The 16,197-nt window shown below is 42.3% G+C and overlaps 1 protein-coding gene across 1 annotated transcript in view; it reads right to left on the reverse strand.

Moving 5' to 3' along the window:
* LOC115022653 (disks large-associated protein 1-like) overlaps positions 1-16,197 on the reverse strand; it is a 100,789-nt gene that overhangs the window by 17,207 nt on the left and 67,385 nt on the right. Inside the window, exons 7-8 of the mRNA XM_029453707.1 lie at positions 1,914-2,038; positions 171-296 (exon numbers count right to left, since the gene is read on the reverse strand). Of these exons, the coding sequence (XP_029309567.1) occupies positions 171-296; positions 1,914-2,038 (251 nt within the window). The remainder of the gene's footprint in view (positions 1-170; positions 297-1,913; positions 2,039-16,197) is intronic.

The raw sequence follows: 16,197 nt of genomic DNA on the forward strand, positions 1-16,197 counted from the left end.
TTGAGAACACACATTAAGTACACTGTGAATACAATATATTAAAAAGAAAGGAAAATGTATTTTTACGAATAGACCCTTGCCAAAATTGTTAAACATTTTTTTGCTATTACAAAGTTACAACCTGTTAACTGCACAAAGCAGTTGTTGATTTGTACACACAAGTTACTAACCTGTGCATTAGCAGCTTCTATGGCAGCTGTCAGGGCCTTCATGCTGTCAATGCTCTCTGTTGAGTTACTGAGCCCTGATTGGATGGTCATGTCACCTCGGGGTCCCTCCTCTTCCATGTATGCATCCTGGTGGATTTTTTAGAAAATATGGAACTTTGCTTTGAAGAGGAAGTGTTCATGTGAACATTATTACCACAACTTTTCTGTGTACCCTGCTCCTGCTAAAATCTGATTCAGGACACTGGTATTCAGGCAGGCCCATTATACATTCTGGACATGGTCAAACCATACACTCCAACATGTCCACTACGCTCTGCTTCTGCCCGTCGGCTGGCTACTCCCTCACTATGAAGGGGTTAGCAGCTACTGCTCTACAGTCTCAGCTGTTAATGTCCTGGCTCCATAATGGTGGAACAAACTCCCCTTGACATCAGGTCAGGAGAAACTCTACACATCTTTCATCGCAGACTGAAAGCTCATCTGTTCAGACTGCACCTTGGCCCATGCTAACTGTAGTGTTTGAAGTAGATCAGCATGTCATCAGCGTGTCATCTTAAGCTTGGCTGGTTTCTTACTAATCATAGCAGAACATTATCCAGTTTGTCACCAGAAGGTTGTTTCAAAGTGCAAAGAAAGTAGTCAACATTACTAGAGAGTACAGTGAGAGACAGTATGAGTTTCTCTTTGTTGGCCCTGTTAAATACAACACAATGAATCAGTAAATGATGGTGGGAGAGGAATCCTTCCTCTTTTGCTCCTCCCAAGGTATGTTTCTTTGGGCGGAGCTTTTCCTTATTTGAATCAAACATCTAGAGGGTGTTCTGGTTTCTAAAGCTTGTGAAGACAGACAAAAGGGGGATTCTGGGCTACATTAATACAATCGGTTTCCTGAACATGTCATTAAGAAAGTGAGGGATGCACAGTGGATTTGTTGGGCTGAAAAGGAGCTGGATCTTTAAAGCAGGCAGCATTAGGAAGAACCTTTAGAAGCCTTGTTGTCCTGAAGTGAAATATAACGTCTTGATATCTTCAGCCCCTGAACTTGAACTGAAGCAGCAGACTCAAACATGATGTTATAGTTATTACTAATTAAGAGATACACATTGAATAATTACTTTGCTTTCCTTCAGAGTGGAACCTGATAGGTGATGTACATCCACAGTGAATTTAAAGTTAGACAATGTAACTTTTGTTGAACAGTGGCCACAAGTATTATGGTTAATGCTTAAATGTAGTGGAACAGCAGCACAAGTAGTAAAGGAGTCATACAGTCAGCAAACTGACTGAGGAATTTAAGTAACACAGAAACATTGCTAACATGACACACCAGAAGGCCTACTGTATATAGAAGCATCTTGGTGCAGGCGTCTTTACCTCCAAGTGGTTCTTCTTTCTTATCAGAACGACCTGAGCTACAGAGGAAACCGCCTGACAGGGTTCCTACAGCTTAAGGCAACATGAATTTAGGACTTTTAAAGACTTTTTTGTAATGCCACTGTGAATGCAATTTAAGACCAGTTTTACAAAACCCAAAATTGAAGAAAGAAACCAATTAATGAATGGAGTGCAATAGCTTTTTAAGGATCTGTGGAAAACCTGTTCAAAGTGTATGCGTACATAAGTGCTATTTGTGAACAAGCCCTCAGGGCAGTTTTACCCTCTACATGTACATTATTTCACAAATAGATGTGTAGCTGTTCAGTAACTACACAAGGGGCAGATTGTGGCAGACGTGTGCAGTACCTGTGCAGATTCTGTGCTGCTCTGGGCTGTGATGGAGATGTAGGGCTTGGAGGCTGTGGAGCAGGTGGAAGTTCGGGGCGGAACCGGTGGTGGGGTTTTCTTATAGGTGGTGATGCAAGATGAAACTACAAAGAAAAAGAAAGCGCGGGAGGAGGGGGTAAGAAAGTGAGGGAATTAGATATGTAACCATTTTATACTGTATAAGTTGCAGACAGTGCATCCAGCTGGACAACAAACAATAACCACAAGACGACTAGATCTTTTAATTCTGCAGGTTGCTTTAGCACAACATGCTGTCCTTGAGCTCACACACTTCCCTGGCAGAGATACACAACCTCTAATGAACATGAACCCATGGTAAAAACATTCAACATTCACATACAACTAAATGCACAAATACTGCAGATAATGACTGTGTTCAGCCCATTGGAAGTCATGCTTGATTTATGTTAATTAGGTGTACAGAGAAGTGGGAGACAGATTCATCCAACTGGATAGAACGCTGTGTGCTGTACCACACCAGTTACATGAGTCAAATCTGATGCCACAGGAGTGTTGTTGGAGATATTCTACTAACACAGAGTTTTGAAGACAGTCCTTACCAGAGAAGTGACGTTGAAATTTTTAACAACACTTAACACAACATGTTAATAAATACTGGTTTGTTTGAAGCAAGTCTCAGAGTAGTGTGCTGCCCTCTCTTAGTTGATTAGTCGACTAATTGGTCATTTTGGTCTTAGTCAACTAAGATGTCTTAAGTCAATTTGTTTAGGCTTTTTTCATGGTAGAGGAGTCAGATCAGAGAACACTCTTGTTTTACCAGCTGTTAAATTATTATCAATCACGCATGACAGTATAAAAAAGATTTAAACTGCAAAACTATGCATGTTAGGCTAAAGTACTACGCTTGAAGGGTAACTCCTTTAATGTTATACCTCAAAGTGATTCCAGGTGTTGAGGAGTACTACTGCATAAATGAAAACAGTTGTATAAGCCTTTTGTGTCTCCAGAGGGAGCTGCGTGGGCTGAAGACTACAAGTTTGAAAATGAATAATATATGGGGGTGTGGAGTTAAAAAAAAGAAGAGTTTAACAGAACTCTGTAGCCCTTCCTCATCTTGACATGAGGATACTGACCTTCTGCTTTGCTACAGTGCAGAATCTCTTATTGCTTGCTTTTATGCTTAGCTGTTATTTTTGCAACTTTAATTTTTCTAACTACACATTTAAGGAAGTTTCCTGTAACAACTAAATAATTGGGAGTATACTGTATGAGTACTCTGGGTTGTGATTATCTATTTGAACGGCCTTCAGTTAGCCACAATGTTCACACAACCCAAACAACAAGTGGTTCGATTGACCAACGGTGGCTTTAAGTGTTCACACAGAGAGGCACGAGACGGAGGTAGTGCGAAGCAGCAATTGTGGCATTTATTGTCTTCCTGTCAAAGTCTGCTCATTACTTCTTACCTCAGCCCGGTACTTTTCCACACCCCGCCTCCTTCTCACCTCACCAGCCAGCAACTCCCACCTCATCACCTCACCTTGGGCTCATGCTGCTGCCAATTCACAATAAAACCCTTATTTAAGCCTCTCCCAGTCACTCACTCAGTGCCAGATTGTTCTCTACGTTATGTCAGACTCTCCAGTGATTACCCCCGGACTGATTTCCTGTTACCGACCATGCCTGTCTCCGATCTACCCGCCTCGTCAAATCTCCAGAATACCCACCGGCCTTCTGTCCCCGACCTCGAGCTTGTCTTCCACATCTCCGACCCTGGGTTACCTGTGTCTGAGTGAGACCTTCTGCTGTGTGGAATTATCACTTTGGATTAGATCTCTGCATTTCCTGTACCTGCCGGTTCTGGTAAATAAACCTTGTCTACAATTCCTGGTTTCCTGTGTGTTGCATTTGGGGCCATACACCCCCCCCCCCCCCAAAACCACTTAAGTGGGACCCCCGCCATATGAACTAATACCTGAGACGTATTAGAAAAGAGATATATCTTATTGCATATCGCATATCTTCCCGAACATTCTGACACTAATATTAAATTTTTCAGACGGACAAATCAGGAGAAAATTAACTTTGTTGGAGATTCATTTGTCTGATTTGTCTGTCTCAGCAACACACTCTCGAGAGATTTGGCAACACAAAGAGTTAACATTTGTCAAACTGTCTTTTAAGCTAACATCAACTAACGTTCACGAGGGCCCTGGCTAAAATATTAATGAATATTCGTATATATTAATATTCGTAATGATAAATATGCTTGTTAGATGTGTAAATATCTAATGTTCGCTAAATAAAATATGAATACATTAGACCATGCCCATTTAGGAGAAAGGTAGTGTATACCATTTCATACCACTGCTGCAGATTGTAAAGCACTCTTTACTTATAGGACATCTTTGCTAATACATTCATATAAAACAGAAACCATACTGTACAAAACACAAACACAAAAAATAACATAATTGCTAATTCCTATTAAATAATCACCAACACATACACTCAAAAATAAGCATTGTGTATGACTCTCCTTCCTTGCAGCAGTGATTTTCAAAGTGGGGTCAGTGACTCTGACGACGGGTTTGTGAAATAATTATTTAAAAACATTATAAAATTGTGCTTTATCATTAAAAAGTACATATCTACAGATGGGGACCATTATATCCGGTAAAACAAGCATAATGTTTCCATTAGTCCCACCCATGTTAGCTTTGGGCCAATAGAAACTCTGACATGACTGTGACACATCACCTCAATCTGTCATGAATCAATCACGTTCTGTACGTTCCATTACCCATATTACCATACTATTTAATACAACAGAAAAATATTTAGTTTATCCCAATACATAGTATGTCAAATGCAGTATGCCAAATATACCAGGATGTCCTACAGTATCCGGTCACATTTTGGTAAATGGACATGTAGCTTTAAAGGACACCATAACTTTCCCAAGATTCACTGACACGAAACCAGTGAATCCATGTGCTGTGAATGTGATTTCTACCTGCTGGTTTAATCTGGGTGCCAAACTGTTCTCCCACAGAATGCAACATATATGGATTCAGCTCGGCCAACTTCGCCCCGGACATCTGGTGGACAGCTAAATGTGAGCATGAACAGAGACCACAGTCATCCCTGACTTCACATTTTTAAGACGGGATTGAACCATTATTAAATCTCAATGTGACCTGGAGTTCTAGCCAACGGGAACACAATCTCAAGTCTCCACTAAAGGGGAAAAAACATTTAAAAAGACGATTCACTGTAATTCTGGTTGTGGGAGATGCCGCTATCAGAAACATAAGCTGTAAGACGATTAAAGCATAATGCTTCCCAGGTGTGACACACACACACAAAATAGTTCATATTTCTCCACATGTGGGGCCCTTGAAGTTTGCAGAGAACATCAGCAACCACATAATGTTTTCTTCTTCAATCTTTAAAGAAGGATTGAACTATCAAGCAAAATCTTGATTTTAAGTTTTTACCTGAAACTTGGTTTGACCAGGACAACAGTGCAGACGTTTAAAAAGAGCTTCTTTTGAGCATGTAGCATCAGTTAAATTCCTCTTATTGAGCTGTATTCTTAACCTTTGTATTATGTTGAAAACAAATTAAATAAATTAGGTTTAGGGTCATATTACTGTGTAAATCCACTCAAAACAGTCAAAGAACCAGGTAAAACCAATACGAGCTTCAATTTAGTCCGATATGAGCGCCGCTACGTTGAAGTTTATCCAGGTGGACGAGAGGGTCGCCTCCCTACGCCTTCGGGTTATGGGGGAGAAAACTCTGACTGTTGTTTGTGCCTATGCCCCAAACCGCAGTTCTGAGTATTCGGCCTTCTTGGAGACCCTGAATGGAGCCCTGCAGGGGGCTCCAGTAGGGGACTCCGTAGTCTTGCTGGGAGACTTCAACGCACACGTGGGAAACGATGGAGACACCTGGAGAGGCGTGATTGGGAGGAAGGGCCACCCTGATCTAAACCCGAACGGTCGTTTGTTGTTGGACTTCTGTGCTAGTCATGGAATGGTCATAACAAACACCATGTTCGAACATAAGGATGCTCATAAGTGCACGTGGTACCAGAGCACCCTAGGCCAAAGGTCAATGATCGATTTCTTAATCGTATCATCTGATCTGAGGCCGCATGTTTTGGACACTCGGTGAAGAGAGGGACGGAGCTGTCGACTGATCACCATCTGGTGGTGAGTTGGATCAAGGGGTGGGGGAAGACTCTGGACAGACCTGGTAAACCCAAACGGGTAGTGCGGGTGAACTGGGAACGTCTGGAGGAAGCCCCTGTCCTGGGATCTTTAACTCACACCTCCGGCGGAGCTTTTCAGCCATCCCTGTGGAGGTTGGGGGCATTGAACCTGAGTGGGTGATGTTCAAAACCTCTATTGCTGAAGCTGCGGTGATGAGCTGTGGTCTCAAGGTCTTAGGTGCCTCAAGGGGCGGTAACCCTCGAACACCGTGGTGGACCCCGGTGGTCAGGGAAGCCGTCCGACTGAAGAAGGAGTCCTTCCGGGTTATGTTATCCGGGAGGACTCTGGAAACAGTTGCAGGGTATCAAAGGACTAGAAGGGCGGCAGCTTCTGCTGTGTCAGAGGCAAAGCAGCGGGTGTGGGAGAAGTTCGGAGAAGCTATGGAGAAGGACTTTTGGTCGGCACCAAGGTGCTTCTGGAAAACCATCCGGCACCTCAGGAGGGGGAAGCGAGGAACTATCCAAGCTGTGTACAGCAAGGGTGGGACCCTGCTGACTTCAACTGAGAAGGTTATCGGCCGCTGGAAGGAGCACTTTGAGGAACTCCTGAATCCGACTAACACGCCCTCTATGGTTGAGGCAGAGCTGGAAGCTGATGGGGGATCATCGTCAATTTCCCTGATGGAAGTCACTGAGGTAGTCAAACAACTCCACAGTGGCAAAGCCGCAGGGGTTGATGAGATCCGTCCAGAAATGCTGAAGGCTTTGGGTGTTGAGGGGCTGTGCCTAGGGGTTGGCAGACTGGGGTGGTGGTTCCCCTATTTAAAAAGGGGGACCAAAGAGTGTGTGCCAACTACAGGGGTATCACACTTCTCAGCCTCCCTGGTAAAGTCTACTCCAAGGTACTGGAAAGGAGGGTTCGGCCGGTAGTCGAACCTCTGATTGAAGAGGAACAATGCGGATTCCGTCGTGGTCGTGGAACAACAGACCAACTCTTTACTCTTGCAAGGATCCTGCAGGGGGCCTGGGAGTACGTCCATCCGGTCTACATGTGTTTTGTGGATCTGGAGAAGGCGTATGACCGGGTCCCCCGGGTGATACTGTGGGAGGTGCTGCGGGAGTATGGGGTGAGGGGGTCACTTTTGAGGGCCATCCAATCCCTGTACGCCCAAAGCGAGAGTTGTGTCCGGATACTCGGCAGTAAGTCGGACTCGTTTCCCGTGAATGTTGGCCTCCGCCAGGGCTGCGCTTTATCACCAATCCTGTTCGTGATTTTCATGGATAGGATATCGAGGCGTAGTCGTGGAGGAGAGGGGTTGCAGTTCGGTGACCTGAGGATCTCATCGCTGCTCTTTGCAGATGATGTGGTCCTTATGGCATCATCGGTCTGTGACCTTCAACAGTCACTGGATCGGTTCGCAGCCGAGTGTGCAGCGGTTGGGATGAGGATCAGCACCTCCAAATCTGAGGCCATGGCTCTCCGGGTAGGGAATGAGTCATTACCTCAAGTGAAGGAGTTCAAGTACCTCGGGGTCTTGTTCGCGAGTGAGGGGACAATGGAGCGAGAGATTGGCCGGAGAATCGGAGCAGCGGGGGCGGTATTACAGTCACTTTACCGCACCGTTGTGACCAAAAGAGAGCTGAGCCAGAAGGCAAAGCTCTCAATATACCGGTCGATCTTCGTTCCTACCCTCACCTATGGTCATGAAGGCTGGGTCATGACCGAAAGAACGAGATCACGGGTACAAGCGGCCGAAATGGGTTTTCTCAGACGGGTGGCTGGCGTCTCCCTTAGAGATAGGGTGAGAAGCTCAGCCATCCGTGAGAGACTCGGAGTAGAGCCGCTGCTCCTTTACGTTGAAAGGAGCCAGTTGAGGTGGTTCGGGCATCTAGTAAGGATGCCACCTGGGCGCCTCCCTAGGGAGGTGTTCCAGGCACGTCCAGCTGGGAGGAGATCCCGGGGAAGACCCAGGACTCGGTGGAGAGATTATATCTCCTCACTGGCCTGGGAACGCCTCAGGATCCCCCAGTCGGAACTGGATGATGTGGCCCGGAGAAGGGAAGATTGGGGTTCCTTACTGGAGCTGCTGCCCCCGCGACCCGATCCCGGATAAGCGGTAGACGATGGATGGATGGTTGATTTACTGTGTAAATCCACTCAAAACAGTCAAAGAACCAGGTAAAACCAATACGAGCTTCAATTTAGATCATAGGACATACAATACATTTCTTATTCAACATCCAAATAGTCCAAAATCTGTGATAAAGCTTCTTCAGTTGTAAATCTTTTGGAGCTCATTTTTCATTGTGTGTCTCAGAGAGATGACATTACAACACTGATAATGACAAGTGTGAGAATTCACACACACACTTGGTTCTAAATGGGTGTTCAGAGCCAGTCAATATGTAAACAAATGCAATCAAAATAAAGTGCATCAAAGAGACATGTTTTCTTTGGGTCTGAACAGCTACCTACCCACATCAAAGTGTCTGAGTCAAAATGACCCACAACATCATCTTTGTATACAAACTCTGCACAGACATTCCACTACACATCTAAGTGTTCAGATATTACACCCCAGTTCATCACCCTAAATGAGGAAAAGTCACAACATTTCAGGAAGAAAATGACAAGTTAACCAGTACTTTGGTCAACTCAAAAACTGAAATGGGTCAAAATGACCCTTAACATTATACAAGGGTTAAACATCTAAAGGTCACCTAAATATAGTGCAAACTGTGTTGATGACTTTGGACAGCAGAACTGAAGAACTATTATATTACTATGGACTGACTCAGCATGTGAGAGAGCCCACACGTAATAAAGGGCACTCTCTGGATTTATTCATATGCAAGGTGTTCTGGATTTCTAAGATTATGGTGAGTATCAGTCAATTATCCTGTTTAGTTTAAAACTACACACGTTAGTGATGCCATCTCCCCCACAAGGTGAAGGTAGTCTGGTAGGAAAGTGTTGAAATGCTGAAAAAACTATTCTTTAGATTCAATATAATATCTATAACGACTTTGCATCTATTATATAATTTAGAACTGATAAATGCAAGGCAGTTATTCTTCTCTCATTTAATTGCGAAAAACACGCCTGAATTTGTACATCTGAAATCCTCCTCATACTGCATAATATTCTCCTTACAGGGTTTTTTAAAAGTGTTTTTAATTTCATGCCATCTGCAAATAGTCAACAACAAAAACTGCAGTTATTAAGCCAAATTTAATCTAGAAATATTTCTAAACTAACAATTACAAGCCTATAACCTAACCCTAATTGTAAGCAAAACCATTATGGCTGTTTTACCTTTTTGACCCTAAACGATTATTTAGATTTTTTCCCTATTTTGACCACACCACCGAGATTGCTCTTTTAAACGTCACGAGTGCCATCCAGTTTAACACACTGCATAGCATAGAGATTTCTTTGTGTCAATTATACATTGGAAGGTACAAAAATCATGCGAAGTTCCCCAAGGATCCATTCTCAAGCCTCTTCTGTTCTCAGATCTTTAAACTGGCTTCCTTGGTATCAAAGAATTGACTTTAACATTCTACTGTGGGTTTAGGGCCAAAATACATTTATGTCCGCAGGGCCTGAACTAAACACAACCAAAAACTTGATGTCTGCTCTAATTCTCAGTTCTATTAAATCCGGGCTGAGAGCTTCTCTGTTTAGCACTGCCTTTTATTAAATTGAATGTGAGACTATTTATTCATATCCTGCACCGCACAGTAGTTTATATTCTACTGCTTAGTCTGTCTTATTTGATTTTAGCCATATTCTTCTTTAAATGTGCTTTTTTATATTGCCTTGTGTTTAAATTATAATCCCTTTATGTGTTACTGAATGTAAAGCACTTTGAATTGCCTTGCGGTTAAAAGGTGCTATACCAATGAACTTGCCTTGCCTTGCCTTGGGGATAGAAGCTCAAGGCTACATTATCCACTACCAGCATAACACGTGCATAACAGATTTTGACAAGGAGGATGAATGTGTGGAATAAAAAAGACAATATTTTTAATGTCTATCGTGTGTCTGATAACGTTAAAGGAGTGCAATACTAAATCAATATAAAGGTGTTGATTTATTTTCATTTTAAAAGATTTAACTAAATTAATTCTGTTGAAATATAGAACAAAAAAACACTGAGTTTGAAGTCCATTTGTCATGATCGTGATTTTTGTATATCCTGTTTTATTTTGAAGTGTTCACTCCCCCTTATGTCATGTCTAGTTGTACTTCCTGTCTGTGTGTTTTCCCTCTGTGATTGTTGATTTGTTCATCCTGTGTCCGTTCACCTTGCCCTTGTGTTTTAGCTTCTCTCCCCAGCTGTGTCTCGTTCCCCTCGTTTGTGTGTATATATCCCTGTCTTTCCCACTGTTCCTTGTCAGATCGTCATTTAAGTGTCACCCTTGCAGACGTCTCCTCGTGCTTCCTCGTGCTTCCTCGTGCTTCCTCGTGCTTCCTCGTGCTCCCTCGTGCTCCCCGTGTCATCCTGGTTTGTCTATTCAGTTTACTTTTTACCTTTTGTATTTTTGTTATTTTGTAAGCTTTTTGGAATAAAGCCCTCTTTTTGTTAATCTTCTCGTCTACCATCTTGCATTTGAGTCCTCACCTTTTCCCCACCGTGACAGTACGATCTGACCAGAAACATGGACTCAGCAGATGTCATGGACAAGGAGACCTATGATTTAATGTACACTTTAATTATATTGTTTGGTGAGTGAAAGTGAAACCCCTGTTGGGGGATGCGACAGGCTGCGCCTGTATTGGCGAGAAAAGAGGTTGCTAAGAAGCCGGAGTTGAAGAGCCTTTTACCTGAGTGGCTTCAGGATTTTGTGGACACTCCATCTTGCCAGCCTAACCCTGCCGATCCTTCCACTCAAATTCCTTTTGCCCAGCTGCGGCAACCCCCTTCTCCAGTCGCGCTGCGGCAACCTCCTACTACTGTCGGGCTGCACCAGACCCCAGTCCCTGAGCCATTTCTGGGCACTCGCCTGGCCCTGGGAGGTCCTCGGAGTCTCCAGGGGACTTCCAGGTCTCGGCGCAAGAGACCCAGACCACGACAGACTCCTGTTTCTGCTGCCGGGCTGCGACAGCCCCCTGTTTCCGCTGCCGGTCCGCGACAATACAATACAATTCAATACATTTCTGGTCACTACCTTACTCTGATGACTTGCACTGAATAGAGTCAGACTGGTTTGCATAGTCCGGACAGTAACTGCAGGTAGCCAGCCTCAAGCAGGCTTCCAGATGATCATCAGTCATGGTGTATCGGTACTTGGACATGATAATCTTCATGTGGGAGAAGGCTGACTCGCATAAATAAAAAGAGCCAACTAATGCAGTCAAGGAGGGAGCACATGTCCTCATGTTTGGTACTTTTCCTCTGTGAGTAAGTTCCAAAACTGTCCATGAGCCCTGGACTTCAGCTGAATGTCAGCCTATCAGCATCTCATCCTCCACTGCAGATGAGTTCAGGTGAAACAGTTTGGCAATCTTTGATGCGAGTGAATCAACTTCAATATCTTCCCTAGATGGGTAGCACGTAAATGTAGCAATTGGCTCGAGTAAAGCAAAGTCTTGAAACCGTTTGTCAAAGTCTGAAAGACAATTTTCAATCTGCTCTGTGTAGCGCGCAGTGTCAGGTTGCACACACCTTCCCTTGGGTCCTCCAGCTCTGTTGCCAGGTTTTGAAAGTTACCCAAATCATGGCGCTGCAGCTTTGAGGACAGAAGTTGCATTTTTTGTTTGTAAGCAGTAACTTAATTTTTGAACGCGGCGCGATCGACCGGTAGATCGCGATCGACCTTTTGGGCACCCCTGCTGTAGGTCATGTGAAGATAACTGAACAAACTCTGTTTGCTAAGGAAAAAGGTTCTGCTCTAGATTAGCTAGTAAGCAGACTGGTGGAGCTGTCACTAAGCATGCACACCACCCATTTCTTTTTAATTCCATACTGCAGTGTTACACAGCTATTTTATTTTATCCATATCCGCATTGTTAGACAATATGTAGCCAGTGCCTCCAGAAAATCCAAAAATAGACGTGAAATTACATTTATTCATGCTTGTGTGTTCATACATAACATGCAGCCTGAGGGGAAGATAAACCATCACGTTAGCTATGCAGCTAGCTGCTGATATATCTATATATCAATGCCCAGCTTGGAAGAAAACAGAAAGAAAAACAATACACATATACATAACAACAAAGCATGGTCTTTCACTCCCTCTCACAAATATTAACCCTTTAACAGCCACTACTGAAAAGATCATTTTTTTTGCGACGCTAGATGTATGGCTCCAAGGATAACAATGTTGGTCAGTCCACCACTTTGGTTCAGACTGAACTTTCTCCAAAACTATTGGATAAAATGCCATGAAATGTGTTACAGACATTGATGGAGCCCAGACTAGGAATCCTAATGACTCAATCCTCTGATTTTAAATTGGTAAACATGGAGAACATTATACCTGATATACATCAGCATGTCCACATTGTCATTGTGAGCATGTTAGCATTCCTATGTCTACTCTGTCAGAAATTATATTTTTCCACACAACTGTGCACTATGCATGTCTAAAATGAGAAAACTTGGCTGCTACATGGCAAAGACCAATTAGCAGTAGGCTACCTCCATTTGGTAATGAATTCAATCCAAACATACAATGCATCAGTAGCTCAGCCAAAGATGACAGAAAGACAGTAGGCAAAAACTAAACCGTAACTGAAACTTTAATTTGTGTGCCTTTACTCACACAAACATGAATCCACCCCCCCCCCCCCGCCCCCCCCAGGACTTATTACAATGTGCTGAACCTTGTGTGATTTTGAAATAAAGAGACGATAAGACATGTGCAGCATCATGGTCTATATGGCACACACTGGAGAAGAAAGGAAGCTAACTCATTGTTGGTCTCTTAGAACAGGAAACTACTGTCAGAAGTAGTATAGCCATAATGTTGTGTATTGCACGGAAAAGTCTGATTGACTGACATTCTTTGTGATCCAGGTGGGTAACAATTATTTGTGGTAATGGGAGTTAAGTGACCGGACTGGTTAAAAGAAAAAGTTCCAGCAAAGTGTTGTCATCACAGTGAGGTTTCCAGGTTTGGTACAATTGTGCCGAAACCAACCATGCCAGTCAGAGACACAGAAGTGCTGCAGGGCAGATAGATTGCACACAATGTGTTGGTTTAACATTTATGTTTGTTAACTGATAAAACAAACAACCATGTCCTGACTTTATTTCCATGCTTAACACACACACATGAGATTGCTGTCCATTTAACCTTCACACTCTTCTCTTCAAGTTTCCAAAAATGTTGAACAATTGCTCTAAAAAAATAACATTATACAAATGCCATCTTAGGGTGGGAAGCAGAAATGAAATGTCATGATGAATCAGAGCTACTGGGCGCTTGATTTATTACATAATCTTGCCACATTGTCATAAATAGATTTGTGTAAAGATACTTGGTTGTTATTTTTAGTCATGTCGGTAGTTATTTTGCAAAAAAACCTGTAAAACAATTTAATGGAAACAGTTTCAGATTGTGTGATCAGCTGCTCCCTATCTCGAGCTCACGGTAATATTTTAAATGAACTCAACAAACACCTGTATAAATCAACATTATGCCTAAGTAAATGTAAATATTCAAACTGCACCTGTTAAACTGCACTGCACTGAACAGAGTTATAAAGGTTGGTCCAGGACTGAACCTCAGACCTCTGGCTACAGTCAATACCAACAACAATAAGCTGCTCTCAGCTGGAGACATTAAGCATCATAATAATATGACTGCTCAGCCCACATTCTCTGTGAGGCCAAAATACATTTCCGGTGGTGGGAAGTGATTTTTTTCTGATGCTGTGAAGTCGCAGCTGTTACTTTTGTTAGTTTTCATTGGGAATCAAAGTATTCTGAGCGCACCATTCTGCCCATCGGAGATTTATTTCTGAGTATAAGCTTGTATGATGGCAGTTTAACCAATGTGCTCCTTTTGTACTTTGTGCATTTTAATGAGACATTAACAGTCCCCTGCAGACTAACACATTGAATGGACAAAGCAGATGTGCTAAAAGAGTTCTGTTTACATGTTATTATTTGTGCTGTATATTTGGATTGCGCCTTTCCATTTCTAAAGTTTGATATGCTTTGTCTATGTTACAACAGACTGGGCTAGCACATTGTGAACTAATTCACTTTAATTATGCAAATAAAACATATTTCAAGTGAAGTCTTATTGAGTTGAAATACAATAATACAAGTAGAATGGCTTCAACTGTTGTTTTATGCTGACAGAATGATAAAGATACTAATGTTGTTTAATGTTGTACAACCTCAAAGTGAATCTTCACAGAGAAACTACATCATGTTGAAAGCAGAGGACTGAAATATAATGCAATTTCAGATTGTGCACTGCATTATTAACACATCACTTATTACTATAATAACCAATACAAATGCATGTGTTTAATTGTTGATTCAGATATTTGTACAGATGTATATTAAACGGGGAAGGGACCTCTGTGGCTGCATATGCACAGGGCATCAGAAGACAAGAATTATAATTAGAAATAAGAAGGTTAACAAAGATAAACGACTGTGTTGTTAACCCTGTATTCCAGAAATTACATTTTTAAAGCACTAAATTGTATTTGTATCGATAATAATGCACAAATAAACTATGTAATACTGTTTTTTATTGAAGGTGGCCCGGCTCAGGCAACAGAATCCCGTTGTTAGAGAACAATTGTGGTTTAGATTTGATGTTAATAATCAGGTTGTGTCTCAATTCACTGCAGACTTGTTATACACCAGACCATGATCTTCTGCTAACTTTAACCATGTGGTTTTAAACATAACCATTAAGGGTTTAATAATGGAAAAACAATATATACAAACACATTTCCTCATTATGTTAATAGAAAACTAGTTGCATTATGTTTCCTTCAAAACGTTTTTGCTGTTGCAAATGAGCTGTATATGAATGTCATTTCTATGGTTGGTGTACTGTAATCACTCTGCTCTGTTGCTACAGAAAAATCGAAGTTGTCTTTGCCCACATCTGTATTAAGCCTCCTCCGTCTCTTTGTCTGTAATACTTAGACACAAAGTTTCAGTGTTGGTTGTAAAGGTGCCTAAGGGCTAAACATGGAATATGAGGATAATCCTCATAGAGGGAGGTTTGTACCATGTGCATTTAAATATGCAGGGAGAAAAGCCGCCTCCTCCCTGTCATTGTTGAATCAGTCTTCTAAAGTGTTGGACCGCTCTGCTCCCCTCTGCTTGTCTCCAGACACAGCTGACTTGTCATTATTCAAGTGTTTCAGCAAAATATTCAGGTTGCTTTTGGACAGGGTCAGGGCGGCTCATCACTTGGTTTTTATTGCATCAGCAGAATGCTAAAGGTTCACTGGGGCCTTGTTTGAAAGAGGGATCTTTAGCTTCTTGCTCTTGGACGTCAGCTCTTTTGACTGACATGTAATGTGTTCACAAACTGCTTGGCTGCTTGCGTCAATGGATAGGCTCATAGTTTTTTGAGTCTGTCTTAAGGGGGTCTTAAGTGTGTTTCCAGGTGTTTGGGAGTACTACTGCATGTGTGAAAACAGTTGTATAAAGCTTTTAGTGTCCCCAGAGGCAGCGGTGTGACAGTGGGCTTCAGACACTTTGTTCTGTCAGGTTTTCAGCAAACCACCTTAACTGGACCAAATTGTTTTCAAATACTAATTTCAGCGTGATGAATGTCACCTGTTCATCAGTAGGGGTGTGTTTGTGAGATGTTATCATTTACAAAATCTACATCCCTAAAACTTGCCATATAAGGACATCTGTTAGTGGGAGCTTTTAATTCAGAGAAATGTTACCAAAGAGTGAAAAGAGGAATTTCACATTTCTGGTCCTGCTGTTGGAAATCAGCATCATCGTGGCAAGCAATAATGATGAGGACGTCATGAATATTAATTGTGTATTAAGTTTGTCTCAGTAACATATTTTATTTGGGTGGATTTTGGTATCATATTTAAATGTCAAATTTGTTCGG

This window comes from Cottoperca gobio, chromosome 17 (genome assembly GCF_900634415.1).
Source record: "Cottoperca gobio chromosome 17, fCotGob3.1, whole genome shotgun sequence".
NCBI lineage: Eukaryota > Metazoa > Chordata > Actinopteri > Perciformes > Bovichtidae > Cottoperca > Cottoperca gobio.